This window comes from Apostichopus japonicus, chromosome 15 (genome assembly GCF_037975245.1).
Source record: "Apostichopus japonicus isolate 1M-3 chromosome 15, ASM3797524v1, whole genome shotgun sequence".
In the NCBI taxonomy this organism is placed as follows: Eukaryota; Metazoa; Echinodermata; class Holothuroidea; order Aspidochirotida; family Stichopodidae; genus Apostichopus; species Apostichopus japonicus.
The window spans coordinates 4,044,244-4,067,142 of NC_092575.1; the positions used below are offsets into that span (position 1 = coordinate 4,044,244).

The window sequence follows — 22,899 nt, forward strand, 5'->3', positions numbered from 1 at the left end:
CCCCTACAGACCATTCTTGCCCCCCTGACCAATACCCCTAGCTCCGCCACTGCCCTTACTACACTCAAAAACGTCTTTGCGAGTACACTACGAGTAATTGCTACTCTCTTAAAACACCATCGAATATACAAATTACAATGTTTTTACAGACTTTTACGTGCAATATGAGAAATTGCAGGCGTGAGACCCATATTTTCGGGCTAGGTATTCGCAGCATAAAACACTCGGCAAGTGCCGTTTCCGGCCATCTGGGGATTTGAAAAAAACCCAAATTTTCTTGTACGCTCCGCGCCAACCGATGGTGGCGCTCCGCTTAGATAGTATCCATGCACACATTAGCCCCCCCAATAATTTTTCCGTTCCGCCGCGCCTGGAGTGATACATAGTACTCCCAGTAAGCTTCCGGACTTTGGAATTGTACTTCACCTCGGGCAAAAATACTGGTCTGGATGAAATCTACTTAAACTTGGGTATTGGATGATCATATTTGAACCATAGAACAACCAAAACAATGAGTGGTCCTCAAAACTCTACCCATCCCGTTAACAAAGATCCAACATCAATACAATGCCTTAGGACTTTCACCTATTGATATGGTCACCTCATGTTAGGTAGTGGTCTCTGAAGGGCATGGGTGTACCTATTACACCAGTCTCTGTGTTATTCTATGAACACCCATCGAAATGAGAAGGCTTGAATTTTCAACACATAGTTTGTGGTTTCAAATGAGCCTCTATTGGCTTCCTAACCCTTGGGAAATACTCAACTAAATTTTAAAGTTAACAATCTGGTGGAGAGGGAGGGGGGTTTGGCCACACACTTAGAGGGCTAATGAGATATATGGCTTGACCTAAAAGTTTTCTGACTAAATGGATCTCGTATGCATTCTGTACCAATAAAAGGGCACCTATTTGAATTGCCTGTATAGTTGTAACTTACAACAGAAGGGCGCTTTGTTAATTACAAATTTCGTATGCATGAAGGCATTTTCAGGGATGAGACTGAGCCGGGAAAAAAAAATCTGAAATTCATCAATTGCCGTCCTTGGGTAGGGGTTTAAGGGGAGGGGGTGTTCCCTACCCTTGAGAAAATTTTTGCCAGGTAAGGAGGGCTTAGATGCAAAATGGTGGACTTTAGATGGAATCTATCACATCACGTAACTCGCCAAAAAAGTGTGGAATTTCTGCTTGTATAATTTATCCATTAGCTTTTTTGAACCAAAAAAAGGCTTTTTTGCTTGCTCTGTGCTACTTGATTCCACCACTGGTCAAATTCGGTGTTCCAAACCTTCACAGTCCAGCATGTTCGGCAAAAAAAAAAAAATAAAAAAAAAAAATAAAAAAATAAAAAAAAAAATAAAAAAAAAAATAAATAAAAAAAATATAAAGAACGCGAATTACGAGAAAAAACGCGAAAATGAAAAAAAAAAAAATCGGAAATCCGCGTTTCCGCGGAAGAGTCTCATGCCTGCATTTTGGAGGTTTTTGTCCCCCCTACAGAACTGGGGATGGGGCTGGTCAAAACCCTGTCGGCCAACCCTTTGCTTTCATTTCAAGACAAAATCCACAATCAGGCAAGACGTTACAGATTATATAGGAAGGTCGCAGTCTAGTAACCTAATTGCAAACAATACAATAATCAGGGCTAAAGAAGCAATTTTCATTAATTAATGAGGCTAATTACATCTCACAGGTTTGGACGAAATACACACACACACACACTCGCACAAACACAAACAAAAGCAGAATTTTTTGAGCCATCTCTTTATTTCCCAAACAATGATATTTTTTTGTGGTCATACTTCAAATTTAAATAGAAAGACATGATCACCTGCTTCTGCCAAAAACTTTATCATAAAATTTCTTTGCATTTTTTAATCTTATAAAATACTATATTTTCAAATATCCTGATTCTCACAGTTTCCTCGTTTCCTACTTTGTAAGTCATAATATGTGACATTTTTTCATCGTCTTCAAAATGTATGAGGTTCATAGAAAAACACAGATAGACAGAAAACCTTGGGCTTGATATCAAAGCTAAATAGAACCATCATTTCTCAATACCAAGAAGAAGAAGAAGGAAAAATTGCTGTTAATACATAATTCAAAATATTCTTTCTTGGAAAAAAAAAGAAAAGAGAAAAGAACATAAATTAAGGAAATAAATTAGGGGAAAAGAATATCCTGGGAGGACAGAAATAAATAAATATTTCTCTTCTTCTATATCATAATTAATCTAAAAAATGCCAAAAGAAAACAATAACAACTATGTATGGAATGGTATGTTTCTTTCCTTGCAAAGAATTTGCCACACATTATTTACCCTTTGATGCCAAATACATTTTCCCACTCCTTGTCCTGTTTATTTTTTTTTTTAAATTTTTGGCTAAGCATTGGCTATATTCCTCTGGTTAAAGAAGTTCACGTGATTATCCAATTTGACCCTCCTCATAAAGCGTTGGTGGAGGTTCTGCCTAAGTTGGGCTCTCTGAGAGTCCAGACACTGGTGGCTGGCGTGGAATTCGTCAATTTCTTCCGGTGCTAGCTTGCAGTCTTCGTCACAGAATAGATGCGTCTCCTGGAGACCAGAAAGAGAGAAAAGGACGAACGTTGAAGATATGCGTGTGATTGCTATGCAGCCTGTCACAGACACAACCGAAACAATGCTTTCCAAAGTGTCTAGTGTGTGAGAACGGGACGAATATTGAAGACATGCGTGTGATTGCTATGTAGCCTGTCACAGATAGAACAATGAACAATGCTTTACAAAGTGTCCAGAGTGTGTCAACCACAGTTATTTCTTGGTTGGAATGTACTAATGTGCATGATTTAAATGTTTCTGATGCATGAAAAGAGATCCACTACCAAGAAAGTAGCATATTCTTCAAAGCTTCCATGTCATTCTATTATAGGGATTGACGAAAAGCAAATAATACTACAGAGAAAACTGGATATTATAGTAACTTCTCTAGACTGTATAAATTTACCAAAGGAAGTCTGGATAACTTAGCCGGATAGATCCCTTAAGGTAATCAAGAAAATGATGCTTCTCGTGAAACGAAAGAGGGAAGGGTGGGGTAGGGAGGGAGGGAGGGAGGGAGGGAGGGAGGGAGGGAGGGAGGGAGGGAGGGAGGGAGGGAGGGAGGGAGGGAGGGAGGGAGGGAGGGAGGGAGGGAGGGAGGGAGGGAGGGAGGGAGGGAGGGAGGGAGGGAGGGAGGGAGGGAGGGAGGGAGGGAGGGAGGGAGGGAGGGAGGGAGGGAGGGAGGGAGGGAGGGAGGGAGGGAGGGAGGGAGGGAGGGAGGGAGGGAGGGAGGGAGGGAGGGAGGGAGGGAGGGAGGGAGGGAGGGAGGGAGAAGAATGGGTTCCTGCAATGTATTTGGGTAGATTATATCACAAGGTTCGTTTCCTTTTTTATCATCTTGTTGATATCACAAGGTTTGTTTCCTTTTTTATCATCTTGTTGATATCACAAGGTTTGTTTCCTTTTTTATCATCTTGTTGATTTGTTCTTATAACACACAGCAATTGGAGAAATACATAGGCCAGGCTCCTGTCAGTCACCCATACATTACTAGTCCTGCACACAGTATGATAACAAACCCATCATAATGGTAACAATATCATCATAGAGATTATAGCGGACTATCTCTCCCTCTCTGCCCACCTGTCCGCTTCCCTCATAAAGACTACTACTATAAGGATGCACTGATTATAGCATTTGTTTTTCCCTCTTTAAAGCAGCATTTTGTGTTTTGTCGCCGTTTTCTTCTTTTTTGACATGTCCATCGAGTTTTTTACATATATCAATCACAAAACAGCAAACTAAGATATTAGCCAAGTTTTTCCCTGCCAACAACGTTAATTGGCGAGTAACTAAGGATATTTGCAGATAATGAGAATAGTGTCCATGAAAAATTCCATACTTAAAATTAATCGCATACAGTTCCCTTAAACCCACTAGTTTGAATTCAACCAATCAGAGATGCAGGTTTAGTTATGAGCCGTTGCTAAAAATAGATTCAAGACTTTGCGTTGGTACAACCAGGGAGTGGTTACCGAACTCCCTGGTACAACTGCCATGTAGACTGTACACAAATCAAGCATGGTGTTGTATTACGTATTGGTCAATGACATTCGTAGTGCTTAAATATTCATATTATGGGCGAGGTTTATTGGGATCCCAACGGAAAATATCTTGGAGAAAAACAAAGTTGAAAGTTGCAAATTTTTCGACTTTTATGCCACCATTTGAAGTAAGATTTAAAAAGATAAGCTAGTTATGTATGTTGTTATGGCATAGTGGAGTCAGTGAGGTTGAGAAAAATCAAAGAAAAGGACTCAAAATGCTGCTTTAATACAATTACCTCTAACATGTCTTGGAGTGTGTGTGTCCAGCCTACTGCATGTCTAAGCTGCCTCTCGTTAGAACACCGACAGATCTTGGCGACTTGATCACTCTCATAATTTGCGCTGCCCTGTAACATAAAAAAAATTTATATATATATATATATATAAAAAATAAAAATGATAGAAAAATAAAAGATATTAAGGAAAACTATGCATTCCTGGTGAGATCTTGACCAGATTTATGACTGCAGTTCTCAAAAGGTGTATGTTGAAAGGAGGAAGACAATAATAATAGTAAGAATTATTACAATAACAGCAACAATAATAATCCTAATAATATGTGGACTAAAATGCTAACTTGGAAACTGACAAGAATATTCCAAGTGACTTTTGGGAGAGAATTGGACTTGAGCAAGTGTCCTGAATGATTCAATCCTTGAGCTAAAGAAGACTGTTTTGGTTTACATTATGGATGCTGGCCAAAAACTATATTGGTTCTTTCTCTTGAATTTTTGCATTTGAGTGAGCACAAGATTTAAACTAATCAAGTAGAATATTTTGTCAATCACTTCAGACGTCTCAAAAACTATATTGATTCTTTCTCTTGAATTTTTGCATTTGAGTGAGTACAAGATTTAAACTAATCAAGTAGAATATTTTGTCAATCACTTCAGACGTCTCAGCCCTCATTAAACTGTTTTTTGTTGATAATTCTCTGGAGGGATTACATGGGATATAATTATTAATTAAGTTGCATACTTTTCAGAGCATGACTAATCAACTTGAAATCTGATACAGTATAGAATAGTATTTATTGAATAGTTGAATTGGAAAATTGACCAGATGACTGGACAACAATGTAATTAAACGTAGAGAAGTTGGGTTGTCCAATCACCATTCAGGTTCAGTTGACTGACAAGATACACATTACATTGTCAGCAGCCTGTCAGCCAACAAAGGTCAGCAATGAAGAGTAAAACGGAGAAAACTTTGGTTGACAAATCACCATTCAGGTTCAGTTGACTGACAAGATACACATCACATGGTCAGGAGCCTGTCACCAATCAGGTTCAGTTGACTGACAAGATACACATTACGTGGTCAGGAACCTGTCACCAATCAGGTTCAGTTGACTGACAAGATACACATTACATGGTCAGGAGCCTGTCACCAATCACCATTCAGGTTCAGTTGACTGACTAGATACACATTACATGGTCAGGAGCCTGTCACCAATCACCATTCAGGTTCAATTGACTGACAAGATACAAATTACATGGTCAGGAGCCTGTCACCAATCACCATTCAGGTTCAGTTGACTGACTAGATACACATTACATGGTCAGGAGCCTGTCACCAATCACCATTCAGGTTCAGTTGACTGACAAGATACACATTACATGGTCAGGAGCCTGTCACCAATCACAATTCAGGTTCAGTAAACTGACAAGATACACATTACATGGTCAGGAACCTGTCACCAATCACCATTCAAGTTCAGTTGACTGACAAGATACACATTACATGGTCAGGAGCCTGTCACCAATCACAATTCAGGTTCAGTAAACTGACAAGATACACATTACATGGTCAGGAGCCTGTCACCAATCACAATTCAGGTTCAGTAAACTGACAAGATACACATCACATGGTCAGGAGCCTGTCACCAATCACAATTCAGGTTCAGTTGACTGACAAGATACACATTACATGGTCAGGAACCTGTCACCAATCACCATTCAGGTTCAGTTGACTGACAAGATACACATTACATGGTCAGGAGCCTGTCACCAATCACCATTCAGGTTCAGTTGACTGACAAGATACACACTACGTTGTCAGGAGCCTGTCAGCCAACAAAGGTCAGCAATGTAGTAAAACATGCAGAACTTTGGTTGACCAATCACCATTCAGGTTCAGTTGACTAACAAGATACACATCACATGGTCAGGAGCCTGTCAGCCAATAAAGGTTAGTAAATGTGTAGTAAAAACAGAGAGAACTTTTATTGACCAATCATCGGTTACAGGGATAAACGCTCACCTTGACCAGACACCCTGATGAGTTGGTTCTACTGTTAGAGGAACCGCTTGTTGATTTCTCCCCTTTACAGTCAGCACATATCTCTCCCACGCCACAAGGTTCTTCTTCCTGGAACTCTCCTGTGTGCGAGTAACAACACCCAAAACACACAAAATAATTAAATTTACAATGTAACATATTGATCTTCAAATTATACAATGCACAGGGAGCTGGTGAATAATTCAACCACTCCATAACAAGCTGACGTCACTTCTGGAATTCTCCTGTGTGCGAGTAACAACACCATATGATTTGTTTAGTCCATGTTTAAGCTTGACTCATTTAAAATTGACCGAAGCCTCAGTGTAGCTGAGTGTATTTAAGTTGCAAAATTTACATGGTAACATTTGATCTTCAAATTATACAATGCACAAGGGAGCTGGTAAATAACCTTTGCCAGATAATTGCAATTACAATTCTGCCCCTGACTCTTACATACAAATGGCTATGACAGTGGTGGGTAACTATAGAGGGTATCGCTGGAATATTTTTCAAGAAACACCCTTTCCTAAAGCTTCTATCCTTCTCTGTAGACTAGCTTGAAACAATATATGTTGTGTGATTAAGCGCACAGGGATGTTAACATGCAATATACACCTGACTCTAGACTTCTAGTAGGGTGTCTTAGTTGATCAATCAATCTAATTCGAGTAAAACAAAGGTACTTTGGTAAAATCAACATGTATAATGCAACAAAACATCATGAAAGTAGGCCTTCTGGGTTGATTCTGGTGCTATTCAGTACTAGAATCTTTCAAACTTTTGCAATTATTTTTCCGGTTCCGAGTGTGATGTTGCTGTGACTTACCGCACATCGCTGGACGACCCTTATCTTCAACGCTGCCTTTGTCATTGTTGTTGGGCGTGTCGTGACGTTGTTGACCGTTGGTTAATACTTTGGTGGTCTTACCGTTGATGGCAGGCCCTTTAGGAATAGAAGCCTTGGGTTCTTCTTGGACAGATGTGGACAGACACTGAGGAAAGCAAAAGAGAAATCATCTTAGAAGCGAAAAATTTCAACGTGGACATTTTTTAAAATCGATACTTTTGATACCCTGCAGTCATTTGAAAGATACTGTCAAAATAACTGTCCAATCTCCTACAAAAGTCCACATAGTTGGTGCTGAAATTGACTTTAGAACCCAACAATGGAAAATAAGCAGGTGAGGTACCCATGATGAAATTAACTTGCATCTTTTGGGAACCTGTTACCTGATGGTTTTTCTTCTTGAGATATCATGCTTACAACGTTTCACAGTTTATTCTCTGACCAATATAACTCTACTAAAACAATAAAGCATTTGTTTCCCACTGATTTTAAATCCTTCCATCCCGTTAATTTTTTTTAAAATCCTATCCGATTCTTACCTCACACGTGGTTTCATTTTCTTTTTCAGCCTCACAGCACCCATGCGGTTTCCGTTCTGTGGTTTCCGATTCTCCGGCCACTTCCGGTTTGGGGAGCGATTTGTTCTTCTTCCGGGCTTTCTTCCGCTGTTTCTTCTGTTCTCGTCTCTGCTGCCTCTCCTCATCCTCCTTGTTGATTTCTTGACAGATGAGTTCGATTTTACTCAAGCCGTGCTTCGCATCGAGAGCGACCTGTTTGGGAATTTGAAAAGAGGGGGATAACAAAAATATTTGAGAATGCATTAAAAGCGGCAAAAAAACCATGGTCGCTACCACCGTAAACAGTTAGCAAACCAAAAATAATTGTTGACAAGAATCACAGGATAGTAATGAAGAGAGTCTGAACTTGATTCAGGTCTTTCCCTGTTTTGCACATCTTGTGCAAAAACCTTCCGTTCTCTCTGAAATGATCCCCCCAAAAAAATCAGGGTCTCGTTCACATTTTAGCAATGAATACAGGTTCACTATATTGCAAAATTTGAACTGGTAGTCCTAATGCCTCCTTATTACCTCTTATTACCCAAATCATCTAGTTAAAGGAACTTCTTAACAGCCATGCCTTTTATCAGGTCAAAGGTACCTACTTTTTTTTTTAACGTATTTTACGTAATATTACCGTTTTTAATCTCTTGTTTGTTATACCTCATATTGTACTTTCATAACCTCTTATTGTTTTGTTTTAAATCACATCCTATTGTATTTTTTATAACATCTTATTGCTTTTTTACTTTTTTTGTTGTTGGTATTTTAAGATTATTTTTATTGGGTCATTATATGTTTTCACTGTATTTATTTCCTTGCTATCGTTTTTTGTTTTTTGTGAAGTGCTTTGATACTCTTTTTGATTAAGCGCTATATAAATGACGTATTTATTTATTTTACTCATGCAATCATTAAACACTGGAGATTTCTGAGATTCTCAAAATGTCTTTCAGGCATGCAAAGTACCATGAGGTTGCTCAAGCCTTCAGACTTTAAAAGGATACTCCAGAGGAAAATTTATTTTTGACTGATGAAAGAGGAACATATTCTAAGCACTTCTGGTGTAAATTTGCATTCAATTCCTACATAGCTTGTCAAAGATTATACCAAAAGTGAACCTGAAGCAATTAGGTGTGATGTCACAGTTGCACACATGGCAGCAAACTGTTTTATTTTTCACTCACTTGGTTTGGATTGGATAGGGTTCCAACTTTAGGGGTGGTGAAATTACCAATATACCAAGGACATATAGTGTGTTCATATTGAGATGTATCCAAGTTTGTGAAGCAGGAAATTGGATGAAAAGTTTTAAAGAATGACATAGAAAGAAATTTGTCAGTGTGATTTCGATGACATCACACCTGTTTGCTTCAAGTTCTCTTTCGGTGGAAAAAATGTTTCAACTTCAATTGCTGTTATATTGAAAACAGCACATAAGAATTGAATTCAAATTCCAACAGAATGCTTACAACATGTTCCCTCTTTCTAAGCTATCCATTTAAGGACCTGTGTGAACTGATCAGTACGAGAATGTGGGATGACATGTTTTTGTGGTTTTGATTGAAATGTGAGAGCTTTGCTCTAGGACAAGAAAACCCTGAAACAGCACATTTGCTGCTAATACCCTTGTAAGACTCTACCTCAAATGCTTTCTGCAATTTGTACATGCCCACATGCACCAGTAGACTCCAGGCTTGTTCCTCTGCAAGGACCTTCTGTCGAATCCTATGGAGCCTGTCGTAGATGTGGAGACCCAGACAGGTGAGAATCTCCTCCTGGGCTGCCTCTAGGGTCTTTGCGTGACGTTCCCGACGTCTGTCGAACGAATGAAGAAAATTTACAAGTCGGTTAAGCTGGGCAGTGAGTTGGTTTGTAGCTCTTTGATGCCAAATATCTATGATTACCGAGACTTTGTTCAATTGATGAATTAGGAATGAACACTCCTCAATGTCTGGGAATAATATCAAAGGGCGCAACCTCTGGGATAGTAAAAGTCTGTATAGCCAAGTAAAATTTGGAGGAAATGACGACCGTTTTCCAAAATACTGCCCTCATCTTTTATCACCAAAAGCATAATTTAGTGTTCACATGTGGTGATCTGCAATTTCTTCATTTTGCTGGATCATAATAAAATCTTCTGAACATACTAAAAGGTTTGTGTGAACAAAAACTTGCTATATAACTTTGCTTTTGTGTAGCAAATTTGGTCACCGCTTTCTCCCCGGCATTTTACTTCACGATAACAGGTTATTTCAGGCCTGCTGCTACTGGCAGGAATCGAAGAAATGTGCACTTACACTCCGCAGAGATCGGGCTCTGCCCTCTTGACGAGTTTCTCGATGTAGTCCGTATCGCAGAGGACGTGGAGGTGATGTTTCCTCGGACAGTATCTGATTCCCTGGTACATCGATGGACAGAAGTCTTTGTCTTTGGGAGGTTCCTGGTTCTGGACCAGAATGTGGAAGGCAGTCATGACCTTTGACTTACACTCACTACAAAATCTGTCGACGAGACAAGAGAAGAAAAATAACAGTCAGGACTCTTCTTGAATCCCATCTAGGACTACCTGTTGTAAAAACTCACCTCTTTCCTAAAATATTGATGATAATCAAGTATTGAATAGTAGTAATATACCTACTGTGATATTTCACCACACAGAATATAAATCTGCCACATCATAGAGGTGTTTATGAGTATCGTAATTTGGCTGCCTAAATTTACAGATGCAGATCTAAACCTGATATGACCCCCTCTAAGTATGTTTCCTCTTCAATGACTTTTGACATTATATTAAGCATCGTTACTTGGATTTCATTAAAGGAATCAGCAGCTGCTTGCAATTAAACAAAATAAATGTAACAAATCTACCAAGTATTGCTCAGAATAAGATTGCAAAAATTCACATAAAGCTCTTGTTCACCAAATAAACAAGGAATAGAGAGAAATTCATGATCTGAGCTAAAATTCTTAACTTGAATTTGTCAACTGGTTACTCTCCACTGAGGTATTGATGACATCTAAGCATTAAATTTGCAAACTTTCAACAAACTTGGTGACATTTCCTTCATCGTTTAGAAATGAAAACTGACTCGTCAGTTTCCAAAATTCAAAGTCATCGGACAGAATTGTCAAATACTGTCAAAGTTTTTTTTACCAAAATCACTTTTCTGAGGTACCTGTAATAATCACTCACCTGTGCTTACTGAGATAGGCATCAGTGGTTCTCTTCAGTTCACAGGAGGATATCGTTATGACTTCCTCACGACAAGGTGTTTCCATGGCTTCCCAAATATCTTCCCAATTTCTAATTTAAAAAAAAAAAAAAAGTTTTAATGAAATTTTTTTTATTTATTTATTTTTTTTTTAGATCATTAAATTGCGCCTCTATAAAGATGAAGAAAAAAGAAAATGGAGAAAAAGAAAGAATCTTCTTTTTGTTAAAATTTTTTTTTGACAGAGCAACATATTAAAGCATAATGCAAACCCCAAACTATAAGTAAACAAAGGAACAAGGAACAGCAGAAATTAGAAACCACTGGGACTGAGACACATCTGGACTTACCTATTTACCTAATTTAAGTGTCATAAAGGTATTGTTTTTCAAAGCAAGCCTGTCAGTACTGTCCACTTCAACAACTTGTGATAATTTACTAGTTTGCAGGTATGTGGGAAAACAAATGACTGGGTCTTGTCTTAAAAAGTTATATATTACATATGACAGCTTGCATCACCATCAAACCCCTACCCCTCTCTTTGCAACCCCCCCCCCCTCAAACAATGAGACCACAACAACAGATGGACTGAGAATAACAGGTGACTACATTTTAATATTTAGGATTCAATGTTTTGTTACATAAGTATAAAAGAATACTAACCATTTGGTAACTTTTTTCAAGAAGATAAAAATATTTATTCATTTTATCTGTCCTCACCTTCCTTGCTTCCCATTCACACCAAATCAAAATGATGTGTAGAAATACAAGTACTCAGCTTTAGTTTGAGGAGTTTTGTTTCCAAAAGCCGATTATAACCAAACCATCCCCATGATCACAAGATAAAATATTGTTGCTTACGAGAGTAGTCTGACTTTGTGGTTATCCAAGGAATGTAACTGACACCTCTTGTTTCTCCTGTTCTTGTGAATGCTATCCACTATGTCGTTCAGCTTTGGTCTGAAACAGAGAAAGTTTTAAAAATAAAAATTAAAGAGGAAAAGAAAAGTATGAATGGTATTATTGGACAACTTTTACAGTTTTTGTCCCTTCTGTAACTGTTACTTGTCTTTTAACCTCTGAAGAAGATCCTGCTAGGATCGGAACGTCAGGCCAACATTCTTTTACACACAACTTTTACAGTCTTCGGTAGTAAAATGAATTCCTGGATATCAATGGGGCAATAATAAATCTCACCCTTGAACTCTTTGGTTGGAATACAGTTGCCTGGTCTCGCAGAGTCTTTAATGGGTTACGCAGACACTTTAGAAATATAACATTTTGAAATGAAGGGAATAAGAATGGGGTGTAGTTAAGGGTCTATCAGAATTGCTGGTCTAAGGTAAGGAAGGCTATTTAGCAACATAAACTTCACCCATGAACACTTAGGACAGAGTACAATTACCTTGTGTCAGATAGCACCTCCTGGGTAACAGACATTATCTGAAAAGTGCGACTCTGGAATGAGGAAGGCGTGGGGAGAGGGGTGTAGTAAGGATCTAACATGTTTGCCGGTCTAAGGTGATAAGTTTATTGGTGATATATATCTCACCCTTGAACACTTAGGATGGAAAACAGTTGCCTCATGTCGTAGAGTACTTCATGGGTAACAGACATCTCAGCTCTGGGGGTGATGAGTAGCGGTTCTGTGGCATGGGTCAGCTGCTGTTCCTTCAGACGGTTGAAGAGCTCCTCCATACTGAAGAGAGAGAGAGACAAACAAGAAAACAAAAATCAAACCGCTGTCAAGGCAACCCATTTTGCTAAGTGTCTTGCACCCTTTTGGAAACACTTTGATGCTTTTTGGCTAATCAGTCCATGTCTGGAGTTTGAATTATACTCCAGCTGCACAAAATTTATTGTGTACAGTATATATTAACAATTTCTGTAAACCTTGTTGGAATGCAAAGATATAATCTACACAAAAAGAACAAAAGGAAACACAACTGTACCCAAAGGTTCATGCATGTAGGCTATTAGCCTAACACAATAATATATAACGATTACAGTACTGCAGTTGGTATGCCTAAGCAGCAGCTTCCTGTAATAGCCAGTGTGGACATCTTGCCAGGTTTAATCAAGTTACTTATACAAATTTCTCTGCTCAGTCTAGAAGAAAGTTTTATCTTTTTTATTTTTTTCTTCTTATTTAGTCATAAATCAGCCAAGTAGTGCATAATCACATCTAGGTATGTCTGCCATAACATTTGCAGTAGAGTAGGTTCTTGGGTAGTGAATGATACTTGTTTCAAAATGGAACAGACAATCCTAACATGTTAGACAATTTGGAGTCACATTAATGTCACTCTAACCCTAACCCTAATGTTGTTTTTGTTCCAGCATAGAGTACTTAATGACAAAAGCCCAGAGGGAGATTTTTGAGCTGCAAATAGGCTCTACATTAATAGAGAAGCAATCCCAACCAATCTTAAAATGTTTGTGCAAAAGAAAAATCCTGCAGACAACCTCTTTAGGCATCTGTTCAGATGTTAACGCAGATCTCCTAATTTAATGCAAAACTTAAGAATGAAAGCCTCCCAAAGGACGGGACAGAATATTTTTTTTTTCAAGTTTCTAAGCCTGATTCCATCTTTAACATTCCAAGTTACTGTATCTCTTTTTTTTTGTAACTCTTTCATATTGTGATCACTGATAATAGACTATATTTAACTCATGATACATTATCCTCTCCATTTGATGGCTTCAAAGAATTAGGTTATCAAATGTGGTAAAAAAAAATAGGAACATCAAGTCAGATTTAAAACAAAATGTTACAGTTATATCCGTGGTGAACATAATGTGATAATCCCTCCCCCCCCCAGGCCCTGCCCCCTCATCCCTGTTTATAGATGGTACTTAAATTTATGTGATAAAGAAAAATCCTACAAACAACTTAATTATTCAGACATCTATTACCAAAGATCAAATCTCCTAATGTAGAACAATAAATTGGACAAGTCTCCCAAAGGAGGTGACAGAATATTATTTTCAGTTCTCTTACCCTGATTCCAAGCTATCTCTTTAGTAACTCTTTCATGTTGTGATCACTCGATTATGAACTTTATTTTATTCATGATGTATCCTCTCCATTTGATGTGTCTTTAAAAATTAGGTTATAAAATGTGCCAATTAAAATAGGAATACCAGACAGACTTAAAACTAATGTTACGTCTGTGGTGAGAATAAAAGGATAAACCTCCACACCCCACTGAAAACCCTGAACTTTGTTTACAGACAGTACAAATTCAAACAGAATTCCTGAAAGCTGTTGCATTTCGTACATGTGCACAAGCCAATGTTTGCATTAATCCTTTAGTATTTAACATTCACCTGTAAGATTTATGGCTGACAACTCAACAGGTAGAAACTGCTTTCCTTTTCATTTCCAGCCAAAATCTGTTTTCAGTTTTTCAACTGGAAACGGTCTTCAATAGCACTTCAACAATTATGATGTCCACAGAAAGGTAGTATGAAAGATTTATGCGAAATTCCTCTCGTGTCAGTAAAGTTATATGGTATTTTTTAGTGCCATGTGAACACACACTGTAAGTGATTTTTTATTAGTATTTGTTCATATTTTTCATCAGGTAGCCTTCTTTTATTGCGAGACAGTTTGACGACGAACCTATATAATACAACCAGAATGATTTTGCTTCAATTCGAGATATCCTTTAAAAGGTACGACGACTTTAAAGTAGTTTACCTTCTTCGGCAACCGACGCACGGAACGCAGTCTTGTAGTGATGAGCTGAAGATGTCTCCCCTCGGGACCATGAGAGCAGCAGCCAACTCATCTCTAGAGAGAAGCGCAACTTTCTGGAGGAAGTAATTGAAAGTAATGAGACGCATGATACCATTATAATTAACATTTCACATTAGAGCTCCTTCCCCCACCTCCTTCCCCCCCAAAAAAAAAGAAAGAAAGAGAAGGCTTGAAAAACAACGTACACATGGAAAACTACCTTTTTAAACTTTGCAAACAAGCCTCCCATCCCTTGCCAGTAATGAGGAGAAGTGAACATACTATAGTACAAACACTTTTTGAGAAAGCTGACGGCAAAAACATACCAGAACAGCAGCATGGAGGTGTCGATGACTTCAATTCAAATATAGACTTCTGCTTGTTCACCAGAAATAGCTATCATAATATAAATTATAAATGTACTGATTTCTACCATGAGATGCTTAATACTGTAAGTTTTCAGAGTTTGACCTCTGGTGACCTTTGACCTCCACCAGAAACATTAGGGTTCTTCCTCTCAATGTGACATATCTACATACCATGTATGAAAGTATCTATGATTCCTGTCACGAGATATCATGTTTAAAAGGATTTCAGTGTCTGACATCTGGTGACCTCGATGATTTGACCTCCACCAAAAACAATAGGGTTTCTTCCTCTTAACATGACGCATCAACATGAATAAAGAAAAGTATCCATGGTTCCTACTTTGAGATATTACCAAGCTGGATGTTTACACAACACACACACACACACATACACGCCATCATGACTTCAATGGTATATAACTGTTATCATGGAAACCAAAAATGGCAGCTGTAAGTTACTGTACGACCTTCTTGAAATAGTTTGTTCAGATTTTCTCACTAAAATCTTTCCAAAAATGGGTGTTTTTTTATTCATATTTATCATTCACACAATGGAGGGTTCACATTTCATTAAATATATATATATATGCACTAAGGATATATTATGAAGAACAATAGGGAACATCCTTATCAACTTGGACTGAAACAAATAGCACTTTGGAATCCACCCTTCGCATGACCCCCCCCCCCCCCCGATTATATTTGGCACTTTAGACATAAAGTATAAGGATGGTTATGACAGACTTGACAGTGCTCTCTGATAGTTGGTACACAATACACATCTTGTTCAAATGTATTGTTGTCATCATCCAGATTCACACAATATATATATACAATACTTAGTAGCTGACATTGCATTAAAGCTGCAACTGAAACTTTGATGATTAAAAGATTGAATTTAAACATCACTTCGCTCTGTGTACCATTTCAACTATAAGGGTTAATGTTGGTGGTATTGTTGGGGTAGGTGCACTGGTATAAAATCAATGCGATATACTGTATGGTCTGTGCGCCAAAAGTCAAATTCCAGAAAGTCTCCCATTACCCTTTACACCACAGTGACTGCCTTGTACAACTATTATTTAAAGGGATGCAGTCTTGTAGGTTCTTGTAAGTTTGCTGTATGACAAACACACATGTGCCAAAGTGTGAAAAAAATCACTACAGCAAAGTTGTTGCAAACATGGTGACTTGAACTCTGTTCAAATTTTGGTACCTCGGGGGCCCAAGCATTAACTCCCAAAATGATGGAGTAAATGTGATTTCTATGATATCAATTTTTCTTTGCGAGCCAGCAATTTCAGGAAATTATTATTCAACAAGTCTACTTTGAACTGTTTGTATTGCACCTCACCTGAGCAACAAATGAAGTAAAAATGTATACTTGCCAAAGTATTTTCTCTTTAATAGCACATGCCAAGTTTTCTGACAATTTATCAATTGCTTATGATTTCATTAAAGAAATAACTAAGCCATGTAGACCACCATTTAATACCAGAAAGAAGGGACACCTTGTAGTGTTTTAGTGCTGCTCATACAGTACAATATTTGGAGTCACTAAGGTTTAAATATCATCATTGAGTCATTTGAACTTGATCAAGATAATACAGCATTCTTATCCTGCCATAGGACTGACAGGAGCACAACACTAATCATAAGACATTACATAGTCTGTATACCACATACTCCCCTAAACTCCACTAAGTAGTGGTCTGTCCATTTGCAATGGCCAAAATTTCTGTTTGGACAACCAAAATCAGACGGTGGTCATATGACGGGCTACTAGTTGTTTACATCAATTTCAGATTGCATTGTAAATACATGTACTGTAAATACATATTGCTCCTACAATGTAAATATTGATCATCATTTGTTATTTATGAAAACCAGATTTGTTGTTCAGACAATGGAAACATAAAACATAGAACTTGGTTGTTTGAGAGACGACCAGGTAAACTTCTTAATTTTTTTCCCCTCAAGTAGCTTCTTATTTGAAGGAAGAAAAAGTGACAAAACTTTGATGCAGTACAAAGTGGCAAAATGATAGATTGCAAAAAGTATAGAATGTTATTTTATTGTTTAAACTAAAATTTATGCATCTTCTTAAGTTCTTTAGCCATGTGAATCTTGGAAATTTTATAACGAGATTGAAAATGAGCTGCTTACCAATGGAAATCATACCTGTTAAATTAAATGTAATACAGTACTGTACCTACAATGCTGACATCCTTAATTGCTAAATTTGTTGCAAATGGAAAGTTATGTCTTTTGGCAATGAATATAGAGGAAGCTTGCCAACATATAAATAACCTTGAACATAATAGAAAAAAAAAGTGGGAAAAACAGAGCTAATGTTAGACTTACCTCCATGAAAGCGTTGATCACCTGATGACCATATTTATAACAGGCGTCACCTGTGTGATTACAAGTCAGAGCATCTATCTCTGGCATTTCCATAATCATCTGAAAATAAAGAAGAGATAAAAGGTTTATTGGATGGGTCTCTGGGCAGTGAAGGCATGGTTGTGTGGAATGGGAGGGGTTGTGTGGAAGAGGAGGGATGAGGGGCAGTGTGGAAGGGGAGGGGTGAGAAAGCACTTGACAAATTGGAAAGAAAACATAAACAGGTACAACTGGATGTGGCTGTTTAGGCACTGTTATTACAATTACTACAGTTAAATATCTTTTCCAAAGCTGCAAAGTCACAAGCACTGATCAACTAGTGGACTGATTCATACTGTTTTAGTGGACTGGTAAAGACTGAAACTGAAGGAGGAGAAGGTGGCAGTTAAGGAAATGTAGGAAATGACGACAAAAGGTAAAGATGACAATTGTCTAAATATTGCAACTTATAAACTGTGCACAGAACAAGTCTGACAAACTGTACTACAGTATATATGACAACATTGAATCCCCTTTCATTCACATCATCATGAATGTCTTTTCTTCTTATTGGGATCTCTCTATCTTACAGTACCTCCCCTAACCATGAAATAAGAGAGCGGATGTCGCCCCATAAACAATAGATTGCTGTGATTGGAAGGATGGTTATTTGCAGTTATTGTAATTGGTACAGTAACTCAAGGTTACAAAAAAAAAACTTTAAACCAAATGTACAGTAGATCTATGCAAAACTCAGAGGCCTTCCCCCAACTTAGTGTACAGTACTTGTGAGCATTGTGCGGGATCCTGATCCCGTAGTCCCGATCACAGTGCAATGTGTCACTAGTACTATAGTAAAGGCTTCGTAATTGACGCACCCCCGTAATTGACGCACCTTCAATTATTACTAGCAACGATAAAGAAGGCCACCTAAACTTTTTGCAGTCAAGCAGAATTATATATTTCATGAGTTTGAATCCATTTCAGCTATTTGCTGACCAAATTGTGGTATTTTTTAAGCTTTTAACACCCTCCCCCCAGTTTTACACATTTTTTGGACATTTGGAAATCTTACTCCCTAAAAATAACCAAAATTAATTCAAAATGATACCACTACTCTCTGGGACCTGACCTGTCTAAGCTTAGAGGTTCAGAGCATAGCAAACGGCATCCAAAGTCAATGGATGTATACTTAGGCCTACAATACAGTTAGCTTATCGACGCATGTGTCAATTTAGGGGTATGAAAGAACTTGACACAGCAGACATTTTGTGGTCAAATTCTTCTCAATTGTACGTTGCGTAAGCACAGAACAATAAATATTTTGAGATCATTACATTTCTAAGGAACTACACATATGAAAAGTGCATGCAGTTGGGTGATTTTGATTTTATGTTGACCGACATCGTCAATCCAATCCTTAAGTGCGTCAATTATGCGGTCACACTAATTAGCGTCAACTCACGACAACTCACGACAACTCAAGACAACTCAAGACAACAGGCTTAAAATAACATCAAATACCATCAAATACAACTGATGTTATCAGAGTATATCTGGAAACACGTTTAAAACTGACTGGAACCAGCGTGCATACAGATCTTTCACGGGAAAAAATGTTTTTGTCGTAAAAATCGCCAACTTTTTTCTAACGTTGAATTAGACGACGTGATGCTATTGCGCTTGCGCAATGCCATCGGACCGAACCATTATAATATGGGTGGGTTTGTGCTAGGTTTGGAAAGTACCTTGTGTACAGTGTCGGTAAGGTGGGTTGTCGTACTAATAAAGCACCAAAGTATGGTGAACAGTGTTCGACTTATGGCCAAAAAATTGCATAGCAACAAATTTTGACAATTGCTATACAATATTTTTGTTGCATAGCAGTTCCCCAATATTGAATAGCAGTTTTGAAATTACCACAAAACGGACCAAATGTTGGCGATCAATGTATTAACTAGAAAATGTTTGTTTATTATTATTATTATTTATACTAGTGTTGCTACGATAATCGTTTTCAATATCGGTATCGGCCGATATTTGCAATATCGGCAGCATATCGGTATCGGTAAAATTTTGCCTAATTGCCGATAACAGCAAACCGATATTGAACTTTTCTTTTTAACAGCAGAGCTACCTGTACTTATTTTTACTTGCAATGATTTGTTAATCTGCCCAAGACGATCCATTTCTTTAGCGTCAGTTAAACTCAGATTCATTTTCGATTAATATCCATGGAAACCTGACTCCGTAACATCTAAAAACACGTCTACGGCGCGCGAATATAACCATTGACCTTCGTGAACCTTGGCCTACACACAGCATTAGTGCAGCATATATACACTGTACTAACCATTCATTTCCTCAAAGGCCTCCGTGAAAACCTTGAACATGATGCATACAGTAACTGCACAGTTCAACAGTGTTGGAAAACCTTGTTCAATTTCCCGCGAACACAATGCCGATTTCCCGCCGGTGTTCGCCTGCCTAGCACGCGTAACGTGCGAGCATAAAGGCGTGGTGTCCAGGGGCCCGTCTTAGGGCTATGGTGGGGTCACGGGGTAGAACCCCTCGTGGGGATCCTTGGGGCGAAAGCACCCGAAAATTGTCATTTTTTGGGATGACTGGCGATGAAAAAATTCGCAGTTGAGGATGCAAAATACTGTCAACTTTTTTTTATTTAAATTGTCACGAAACTGATGAAAATTTTAAAATGACAAGTTAAAGTAGCTGTATTATGTTATAAAATGAAAAGAGATTTAATCTGTCTTTCAATCTTTAAAAAGTGCAACTTACAAAACTTCCGATATTATGAAACAAACAACGTTCAGCAAAGCCCCGTTTCTAGACTGCCTAACAATGAATAGCGTGCACTATGCGTACATTTTTACAACTGCAGTGTTTAACCCTATACCTAACTACTGTACCACGGTACATGTGCTGCGAATTTGCCCAGGTACCTTCCCAACAACTGTGAGCTCATCCCCTGTATAACACCTGTTTGTTAACATTTTTTGGCACGTTGCCAGGGAACCTTTTAGTTACGTGAGATCCGTAACCGCCGAGGTGGTTAGGCTATTTGCTTTACACTTAACTATGGTAGGATATTATTTTTTCAGGTTTTTTTTCGCTATACGGTCAAGTCAATAAGTTGTACATTGAGTATGAACTCAATAAATTATAACTTCTACATTGTGATCGACAGTTCGTAAGTTAAGGTTTGAGTGTTTGCTCCCAAATCTGACTAGGAATTTGTATCGCACAAATCGGCAGAAAGTGCGATGCTGATTTGAAAACGTCTCGCAAGTTTGTCGTTTTGGATCGCATTTTGCGATGCGATACCGGAAAAATCGAACACTGATGGTGAATGAACTCCAAATCAAATTATTTAATGTTTTAAAATAATGAATACTTGTTATTATTTTTCCATTTTAAAACATTAAATAATTTGATTTGGAGTTCATTCACCATACTTTGGTGCTTTATTACTACGACAACCCACCTTACCGACACTGTACACAAGGTACTTTCCAAACCTAGCACAAACCCACCCATATTATAATGGTTCGGTCCGATGGCATTGCGCAAGCGCAATAGCATCACGTCGTCTAATTCAACGTTAGAAAAAAGTTGGCGATTTTTACGACAAAAACGTTTTTTTCCCGTGAAAGATCTGTATGCACGCTGGTTCCAGTCAGTTTTAAACGTGTTTCCAGATATACTCTGATGACATCAATTGTATTTGATGGTATTTGATGTTATTTTAAGCCTGTTGTCTTGAGTTGTCTTGAGTTGTCGTGAGTTGTCGTGAGTTGACGCTAATTAGTGTGACCCCAATTATGAGCCCACCATGCTACCGGTATTGGGAAAACAACCGGATATTACGCAGCATTGTTACGAATGCAGAATTCTGCGTCCAGGACACGTTTTGGCCAGGGACGCAAACTCTTCAAATTGCTTGCATTCTGCATGCATTCAAGTTTACAGAATCATTATATAGTCTGTGCTGACTTTATACAAGAAAGAATAATGAAGTGTCCAACTGTGGTGCTTCAGTTTAGGCCTAATGTTACAATAATTCACGTTAGGGAAAGAAAACATAAGTTGGTAAAATAAGGTTCCAACGTAACTAACCGCTTTTAACTTCGACAAAAGCAACCCTATAAACTATAAAAAATGAACACATCTTTAGCAGCCATGAATGATTTCAACTACCCTATTATGATCTCACCGTAAAGTTTTCATCGACAATTAGTGGCATTTGACGACGTTTGAACAGGGTCATTTGTCGTGGCATAGGACGGTGTATGAGGCCGTTCAGTGCAGCTGGGCAGACGGAGATTAACTTGGATTTCATGTTGATGAAACAAACTTTGTGATGGAGGAGAGCATACGTTTTCAAGAATTTCCGATAAATCCGGACCGTGAAGAAAGCTTAGTACAATTCGTTTTAGTTTTAAAACTGAACTGAACAGCCTAGGCCTACTTGCTGAGTAGTTTAATCTGTGAACTGTACTTTCCCTCAAATCAGCTGGACGGGTCGCAAACACAAATGCAATACTAGAGTCGGCCGTAGCTTTGTATGATGCACGTTGGCAATATCGCGCGTGGCTGGAGTGGATGTAATGCCAACAGCCGACGCAATAGGCGTTTTTCCACCCTCTTGACTGTAGTGAGACTGTTATGGTCGAGCGCCATCCAAATATGTTTCCAACTTACGACGCAGGGCAAATAAACGACAGAGGCCAACGCTGGCTTATCTTTCACAGGGGTGTTGCTAGACTTCTGTTAGGGGTCCCAATCAGTGGCGGAAGCGTCCATACAGTCAGAGGGGGGGGGGGGGGAGGGATGCCTTCCGACGGACTCAAATGGACTGCTGGCGCCCTTTTCAGCTCTTAACCACTTTTTACTTATTCGTGATTATTGACTTTTTTATTGCTCTCTCATCTACTTATTGACATTTATCACATGTTGTTGGAGTAATTTGGCGATGACACCTATTTATTCTTCGTTTATCTGCAAATTAGCCAGGCCCGGAAAGGGTCATTTCCGGCGATCTAGGGAATATCTTTACTCAAAAAAATTCTGGCGCTCCGCTAAGATGTGTCCAGAGCAGTATATAGCTCTGACAGTGTCGAAGGCGCCCCTACAGACCATTCCTGCCCCTCCTGACCAATACCCCTAGCTCCGCCACTGGTCTCAATGCTCTTCTAGAGGGGAAGAAGCCATTACTTATTTTCTCAAAAATAAGATTCTGAAAATTTGGGAAGTGGGCTGACAGATATCTCAAGTAGCGGGGGGGGGGGGGACCAAATCCCCACCCTCTCTTTGAAAACCGGCAAAAAAGGGTTGACTGGGGATGGAGGAGTTCTTGTATG

At 38.5% G+C, this 22,899-nt stretch overlaps 1 protein-coding gene across 1 annotated transcript; it reads right to left on the minus strand.

The window, feature by feature from the left end:
- Window positions 1-1,744: 1,744 nt before the first annotated feature.
- Window positions 1,745-22,098, minus strand: LOC139981694 (gametogenetin-binding protein 2-like). Its single transcript, XM_071994300.1, has 13 exons — window positions 21,753-22,098; window positions 17,504-17,602; window positions 14,733-14,845; window positions 12,582-12,728; window positions 11,891-11,989; window positions 11,011-11,121; window positions 10,115-10,318; window positions 9,458-9,632; window positions 7,797-8,027; window positions 7,237-7,402; window positions 6,390-6,508; window positions 4,364-4,474; window positions 1,745-2,577 (listed from the first exon to the last, which is right to left on the minus strand). Exons 1-13 carry the CDS (start codon window positions 21,876-21,878, stop codon window positions 2,386-2,388), a joined length of 1,893 nt encoding a protein of 630 aa, XP_071850401.1. The 5' UTR covers window positions 21,879-22,098; the 3' UTR covers window positions 1,745-2,385.
- Between the last annotated feature and the right edge of the window lie 801 nt (window positions 22,099-22,899).

Excerpts from the sequence above, each read along its gene's own strand:
- LOC139981694 (XM_071994300.1), bottom strand. The coding sequence starts at position 21,878 with ATGAAATCCAAGTTAATCTCCGTCTGCCCAGCTGCACTGAACGGCCTC. Across the intron at positions 11,990-12,581 it reads TCCATCCTAAGTGTTCAAGG|ACCAAAGCTGAACGACATAG; the intron begins GTGAGATATATA and ends TCTCTGTTTCAG. Across the intron at positions 11,122-11,890 it reads CACAAAGTCAGACTACTCTC|AAATTGGGAAGATATTTGGG; the intron begins GTAAGCAACAAT and ends TTTTTAAATTAG.